This window comes from Cicer arietinum, chromosome 4, assembly GCF_000331145.2.
Source record: "Cicer arietinum cultivar CDC Frontier isolate Library 1 chromosome 4, Cicar.CDCFrontier_v2.0, whole genome shotgun sequence".
Taxonomy (NCBI): Eukaryota; Viridiplantae; Streptophyta; class Magnoliopsida; order Fabales; family Fabaceae; genus Cicer; species Cicer arietinum.
In genome coordinates, this window is record NC_021163.2 from 29,036,797 (window position 1) to 29,045,070 (window position 8,274).

Genomic DNA, 8,274 nt, shown 5'->3' on the forward strand with positions numbered 1-8,274 from the left:
TTTGTAAACTAGTTTTAAATGCAAACAAATCAATCTGAAAATTATTTTTAAAAGCAAACAAACCAATCTCAAACACACCAATCATTAACATATGTTATTTACTTCAGTTTATCCATTAAATGCAAACAAATCAATATGGAACTAAACGGTTAAATGGAACAGAACGGTTACCTTTGCAAGAGTTGATTTTGTTTCCAAGATGATAAATCACCTTCTTTTACAGAGTATATTTCGTTTGTCTTCGATTTCGTTTCCTTCAGAAGTTTTAGGGTTGACAGAGGTTAAGAGATTTGGGGGTTTTTAGAAATTTTAGGGTTAAGAAAGGATGTGTGCGGGGCTAAGAAAGGAATACACGCGAGAGTGAGAAATGAAATTACAAAATCTGGAAAATGAAACACAAGAGAGGTTTATGCTCTAAACGGCGACGACAATTGATTAAAACCGCCCCAGGAACCGTCGCAAACTGGTGGTGAGGGTGAAAAACGCCACTCGTGTGCTTTATATGGTGGTATGGTGGCGGCGGTTGACGAAAACTGCCCCAGGAACCGTCGCAATGTGGTGGTGAGGACAATTATTTCAGAACCGTCGCATGCCAAGTGTCGCAAACTTCAAAAATTCTTGTAGTGATTTGTTTATTGTTCTTTTTTATTTATTATGTAGGAGTTCAATGAAACTTTCAATTGGTTAAAGCAGATAAAAAAAATCAAAATGGAAAGAGTACAAAGTTTAAATTCGAAAGAAGATATAATTTATTGTTTATATTTTTCTATGTTAATTCTAATTGATTGGAGTTGAATTCTAGTGATTGTTTTCACTCATTAGTTTATCCGTATAGATCTTATATTTTTATTTTGATATTTGCTTGTTATTACTTAATTGAGTAAATATAAACATATTATTTTATTATATATTTTTTGAATTATTTTTAATTGGACAAAATTGAAGTACTACACGAATTAATCTCTAATCCATTTTTTTTAGTTCAATCATATTTAATAAAATAAAATATTATTGGCATTGAATTAAGTTATATTTAACTTAACATTTATTCTGATTAAATGCTTAATGTATGTACTTTAGAAGCTCTCACTAAAATGACAATGATATGATAAAATATATTTTATTTGTTTAAATATAATATCATATGATAACAACTATGTTAGTTTACAAGAGTTATATTTCAACAATAACAATCATCTCTCAAACACTTATTAATATCTTATGACATATCTTTTGAGGGTCTTCATATAAACACCCAAATATATCTTGTATGTCTCCAACTGACAAACTACTTTTATGTCGGGTGCCCTCTTCGTCAAACATAACCTTCACTTCTCAATGCATAATTCGTTTTTCAAAATTAACCGCATTTAAACCGCAAAAATCTTTTCAAATTTATTAGTGAAATTTGTCACTTAACTTAATCTCACATTAACTTACACAAAAAAATACACCGATAAAACATAAAAGAATTAAGATTAAATAAAAATGGAAAATATAATGCTCTTAGTTAATATTTGAACGAACGGTAAATTTTAAAAAATTACAGTGACATATTTTATTAATGTTTTAATATGTAGCTTTTGCGCATATTGTAATAGGTCATCATGATTATGTCAATCTCACCATGAAATCAAACATATACTTAATTTCTCTTTACTTTTCCTCTTCAACTTCCATTGACTTTCTTACAATCAACTCTGATTTCTCCCTGATTTCCGGTTAAGGGGCTAATATTACCCATATTGATCATTGATTGAGCAAATTGGTTGAAGAATGCAGTTTGGTTGTTGGCAAAGTTGTTAACAATTGAAATAGTGGAAGATCCATTAGTGGACAAAAGCTCTTGATCCGTTTGGAGAAGGCCCATGTTTATTAGAAGATTGCTAAAGTAATTGTTGTCGAATGTGTCTTGTGTTGAAGGGTCAAGGTTGTTCAAAGTAGATCCATTTCCATTTTGTGGACAATTTTGTTGTAGTGTGGCTAAATAGGTTGAGTTTAATGTTGGGTCTGGGCTTCCACTGCCACTGAAGTTGAATAGCCTTTGGGAGAAAAATTTGCATTGAGCACGTCCAAAAGTGTGTGCACCTAAGAATATATTTCAATCATTAATTTGTCTATTAGCTAATGAAGGATGAGAGTTGTTATATGAAACTTTCTTTTTGTTGACTCATACTCTGTCTATAGAACAAGTCAACTAATATACTAACTACTACTAGATTATAATCTTTTGTGTTTACTTATAGAATTATATATAATTAAAATATTACTTACTTTTTATAATTTACTTATACTATTTATTAATCAAATATTTAAAAGTGAGAGTAAAAAAAGTAGTAAATATCATCATTAGTGAAAAAAAAAAAAAAGAACTGAAAATTTTGAATTACAAAATAATGCACTTTCCAATTTCCATCATACTTTTCATCACATATGTTCTATTGTTAGATGAAATGAAAGTGAATTTTACCAAATCATGAGTTTATGGAAACAGAGTCTATTAAAAAAATTAGTGCATAACCAATTTTAATTTAAAAGTTCTAGTAGTTAATTAATATATCAAATAATGATTAAAAAAAGTTTTAATTTTGTTGATCCTTATTTATCATATTGTTACCTGACAATGCAACAAGGTCAGTGGTGTCAAGCCCAACAGCAGAGAATTTGGAAGTGATGTTGGCAAGGCTTTCAAATGGAGAAGGGATAGAGGTATTTGCTCCACCTTGGTTTGCAGTTAGACCATCCCTTCTTCCAAGTAGTACATTCCAAGAAGGACCTCCTGACTGCAATTCAATTTTTTCTCTAAATTAAATGTCATTTTGCTATGAATAATTAATGTGACATATATATATAGTTATGAAATTGGAACATATATATGATCATGTACTAATAACGAGCAATTTTTATCAATAAAAATGAATTTTTTTAAGCTACCATGGACACAGAAGATTCGGCTGCAAGGGCAACAATATCAGCACAAGAAACCACGCCAGAGCATGAACTTTCAAGAGAACTTTTGATGTTGTCAATTACATTAAATCCTCGAATTGAATTGAAATTGGGAGCCGCATTTTTTTCACTTTGTGTGATGTTTCCTCCTTGGTCTAACAAAATCGACGCATCACACCCCTATTAACAAAAGAAGAATATTTATTTTTTTAGTCACAATTCAAAAAATAAATAAATTAGATGTTAATTAATATTCTAAAAGAAAAAAAAAAGAATTGAGTTTTATGAAATTTACATTGACAAAGCAATCATGAAAATGAAGTCGAGTTAAGCTTGCGCCAATTCGTGAATCAGATTGAAGAGCTTGTTGGACAATATTCTTTACAATGGATGACACATTAGGACATGTGTTAGAATAAAATGTTGCATTCAATTGTCCATTTGAAGGATAAAGAAGGGTTAACGTTAGGAAAATTAGAGCAGGTAATATAGTTCTTGAAAACATGATTGATTTGTAGTATTTTATTTCTCAATGATCGTCTTTGTTTAATGATTCATATCTAGGTGATATATGCATGCATATAAATAGATTAGAAAACGCGTCATTCCATATTTATTACTTCATGACTTTCTTCAGATATTGTACCCAAAAAAAAAAATTAAGATATATCAAGATTTGTAAAATATTATGTAGTTGGTGTACTTTATCTTATTAGTCGCTCAAAAAATACTTTGTTTATTAGGACACAATTTAGTCAAAATAAAGGGAACACAATTTGGAAAATTAAAGTAATAGATTTGACACTTCACTAACTAGTAGTTCAATCATGCCAAAAAAAATAAGGACATATATATCATAATAAGTTGACCATGTATATCGTAATTAATATTAGAGAAAATCTTTTGCATGTCATTAGGAGAAAATCATAATAATAGATTTCTCCCTGAATTTGTCTAATGTCATGAGAAAATCTTTTAAGTTTACCAAATACTAAAAGTTCATGATTCATTGGAGTAGTAGATTCTTGGTACAATATTTTTATGACATTGATGCTTGTACTGTCATGACGAAGCTTTGGGATTATTGCTAAGATATATTTGTTAAAGTTGAGATTGAATTAGATTTTTTAGTAATAGTTAATTTTGTTTTTAATGGATGTAGTGTCGTAAGTCAATTACTTTTTGGTTTATCTCTTTCTATATATAACAGTATTTTTCTTATTTGTCTCGCCTTCTCTTCTAATGATTTGCCTCTCACCAAAAAAAAGTTTATCAAACACTTCCTTCGTCCTTAATTATAAGAATTTATTGAAAATTTTCTTGGTCCCTAAATATAAATTCTTATGCAAATTATTAGATGTATTTAATATTATTTTCCAACTCTACCGTACCAATGCTACTACTCTATATTGAAATGTTAAAAAGTTAATATTAAATATATTTATATACAGAGTTGCCTATGAGATTTTGAGTGTCTTGCGTGAATTGTGAGTTTGAATCTATAATATATATATATATATATTAAAGGATTTGTTTTTTGCTAACATATTTAATCAAAAATTATATTTTTATACATATACAATTTTTTACTATAATTCTATTTTAATTTGGATTAAATTTTTCAATGATTATATAATATTTGACTTTTTATGTTGAATACTATCTATATTTGATAATCATTATACCTAGACACATTTATATATCAAGTAAGAGAAAATTTAATATAAAAAACTGAAAGAATTAAATTAAAAATGTCAAAAGACTACTTAAAAAATCACATGACCTTTTGTTTTAATTTTAACCATTCATTATTTGATGAATGACTATAATTTATTTCTCTCGTACTGTCATTAAAAAAATTCATTCCAGATCAAAATAAAATTATAGTAAAAATTATATATATAAATATAATTTTTGATTAAATACATTAGAAAAAAACAAACACTTTAATATATATATATATATATATATATATATTAATTAAAAGTAAGCCCTTAAAAATTAGGGGCATACCTTTTAAAAAACTCTCAGAACCTCATACGTCTATATACAATAGAAAGTTTAATAATAATGATATACAAAATATACATATTAATTATATCTCTCCATTTTATTAATATACATAGAAGACTTAATAAATATATATTTTTTAATATTTTCTTAATATCTTAGTATTGATTTTAAAACATGAAAATAAAATTTATTTTTGAATATGTTTTCCAAATGTGAGTTGATTGAGTTAGTGTGTTAAAACATCACTAATCATTTGCCTTTACGCGGTTCTTTTTCCTTTGGTCAATATTAAGCTGCTTGTCCAATGAAACAATACTAAAGAAATCGTCTTCTTTTGATGTGAAGTCCATTCCATCTTGAAACAAAAAAGATTCTCTGGGACTGCAAACGAGGAAAGGTTAGCAAAATTGCCGTAGTTTTTTAATGTTAAGTTTTACATCAACACAACATTTTGATACAAATTTTTCGACACACATAAATAAAAAACATTAGAAATGAAATAATTTAATCATATCGTTTAATGTTTTTTGAATTTTATTTATTTATTTATTATGTGTTCAATAGTTTGTGTTCAAATAGTGTCCATTTAAATATTTTTGTTTACATAATATTTGTAGTTGTTTAGTGTTTATTGATTTAATTTATATAAATCGTAAATTTTTTTACTGAAGTCAATCAATTACGATCATTAAATTATTAAAGATATCTTACTTTTGTCTTAAAAAAAAAAAATCATAATATTAATATATATATATATATATTAAAGGATTTGTTTTTTGCTAACATATTTAATCAAAAATTATATTTTTATACATATACAATTTTTTACTATAATTCTATTTTAATTTGGATTAAATTTTTCAATGATTATATAATATTTGACTTTTTATGTTGAATACTATCTATATTTGATAATCATTATACCTAGACACATTTATATATCAAGTAAGAGAAAATTTAATATAAAAAACTGAAAGAATTAAATTAAAAATGTCAAAAGACTACTTAAAAAATCACATGACCTTTTGTTTTAATTTTAACCATTCATTATTTGATGAATGACTATAATTTATTTCTCTCGTACTGTCATTAAAAAAATTCATTCCAGATCAAAATAAAATTATAGTAAAAATTATATATATAAATATAATTTTTGATTAAATACATTAGAAAAAAACAAACACTTTAATATATATATATATATATATATATATATTAATTAAAAGTAAGCCCTTAAAAATTAGGGGCATACCTTTTAAAAAACTCTCAGAACCTCATACGTCTATATACAATAGAAAGTTTAATAATAATGATATACAAAATATACATATTAATTATATCTCTCCATTTTATTAATATACATAGAAGACTTAATAAATATATATTTTTTAATATTTTCTTAATATCTTAGTATTGATTTTAAAACATGAAAATAAAATTTATTTTTGAATATGTTTTCCAAATGTGAGTTGATTGAGTTAGTGTGTTAAAACATCACTAATCATTTGCCTTTACGCGGTTCTTTTTCCTTTGGTCAATATTAAGCTGCTTGTCCAATGAAACAATACTAAAGAAATCGTCTTCTTTTGATGTGAAGTCCATTCCATCTTGAAACAAAAAAGATTCTCTGGGACTGCAAACGAGGAAAGGTTAGCAAAATTGCCGTAGTTTTTTAATGTTAAGTTTTACATCAACACAACATTTTGATACAAATTTTTCGACACACATAAATAAAAAACATTAGAAATGAAATAATTTAATCATATCGTTTAATGTTTTTTGAATTTTATTTATTTATTTATTATGTGTTCAATAGTTTGTGTTCAAATAGTGTCCATTTAAATATTTTTGTTTACATAATATTTGTAGTTGTTTAGTGTTTATTGATTTAATTTATATAAATCGTAAATTTTTTTACTGAAGTCAATCAATTACGATCATTAAATTATTAAAGATATCTTACTTTTGTCTTAAAAAAAAAAAATCATAATATTTTAAATTAAATGTAACAAAAAATTTAGAAAGATGTACTATTAATTAATTACACAGTCACTGCTATCTTTAGCTATCCGCAATCAAGGGAGAGGTCATAAATTGCGTATCATGTAGCATTTTTAAATAAAATTTTCAAGACGTGTTTTCTTTTTTACATAAATTTGTTCATTATATGGAGATAAAATTAACTTTGTTATTTACGGGAGGTTTATAATTGAATCTAAATATGATTTTTTATATTAAAATCTATTATTTAAATTATTTTATACTTAATTTATTTTTAAATAAAATTAATTTTATAAAATCAATTTATTTACAATTAATTTTTACCACCGAAAAATCAAACATACACCCTACCCTAATATCCTATTAGGGTGTAAGGATACTTCCTCGCTATTAGTGATATTAAAATTTGTAAATCAAGAAATATTTTAGTATATATTTTTTTCTTCTTAATTTAGGTTTTTTAAGGAAATAGAAAATGAAGTATAGATACAGTCAATGGCACAAAATGCTGTTTTGTACTAAGGTGAGAATTCATAAACTTGAGTTTGCAATGTACAAATGTGGTTTATTTTTAGGTAGTTTGTTACTTTCGAATTGGAGAATTATGATGCATTTTTTTGTTTGTTTGTTAAAATACACTTTTAGATTGGCGTATCTAACGAGCATTAGATGTTAGAGAAAAAACTCTCTCTTATTTTTATGATGTTTGGTTTCCACTATCAAAAGCAATTTTGATTTCAGAATCAATTACAAGTTGAAGCAACTACTTGTGGCTTTTATGTTGAATCAATTCTTGCCTTTTGCAATTTTTTTATATATAAAAACTTTTTTTTGATAATTATGTACTCACAAGCAAGTTTGATATAAAAACCCAAATAACAAGAATTTACAAAAATCACTTTTTATATAAACGTATCCAAATATACATTACTTTCAATTTAACTTTTTTTTTTTAATTAAAATCAGTTCAACAAAATTAATTTTTACTACCACGAAATCAAACACACATCATTTCAATTGATGTACATTAGCTTGTGTCCAAAGAGCTTAATTCTTTCAGTTTGTAAATGGTTGAGTATCTTGTACTTCTTCTAATATGAAATTTTCGTCATAAAATTATTTTTAGCATCAATACTCTCGTCATCGTTTTCAAGATTCCTTACTCAACCCAACCAAAATCTTGGGCAGCTTGTGTTATCTCTGAAACATTTTTTCCAACACCCTTCTGCTTCAAATAACTTTTCTTTCGTTATTGTAAAATCTACTCCAATGGTTGTCCTCTAGTTAGTCGATGCCTCGATCAAAACCACT

General features: G+C 25.9%; 1 protein-coding gene across 1 annotated transcript; it reads right to left on the reverse strand.

Moving 5' to 3' along the window:
* Positions 1-1,485: 1,485 nt before the first annotated feature.
* LOC101512726 (peroxidase A2-like) lies at positions 1,486-3,511 on the reverse strand. Its single transcript, XM_004497831.4, has 4 exons — positions 3,245-3,511; positions 2,935-3,129; positions 2,618-2,783; positions 1,486-2,088 (listed from the first exon to the last, which is right to left on the reverse strand). Exons 1-4 carry the CDS (start codon positions 3,452-3,454, stop codon positions 1,670-1,672), a joined length of 990 nt encoding a protein of 329 aa, XP_004497888.1. The 5' UTR covers positions 3,455-3,511; the 3' UTR covers positions 1,486-1,669.
* Positions 3,512-8,274: the final 4,763 nt, after the last annotated feature.

Coding starts and splice junctions, on each gene's coding strand:
- LOC101512726 (XM_004497831.4), bottom strand. CDS start 3,454: ATGTTTTCAAGAACTATATTACCTGCTCTAATTTTCCTAACGTTAACC. Junction 3,130..3,244: donor TTCATGATTGCTTTGTCAAT/GTAAATTTCATA, acceptor TTTTGTTAATAG/GGGTGTGATGCGTCGATTTT. Junction 2,089..2,617: donor TGACCTTGTTGCATTGTCAG/GTAACAATATGA, acceptor ATATATTCTTAG/GTGCACACACTTTTGGACGT.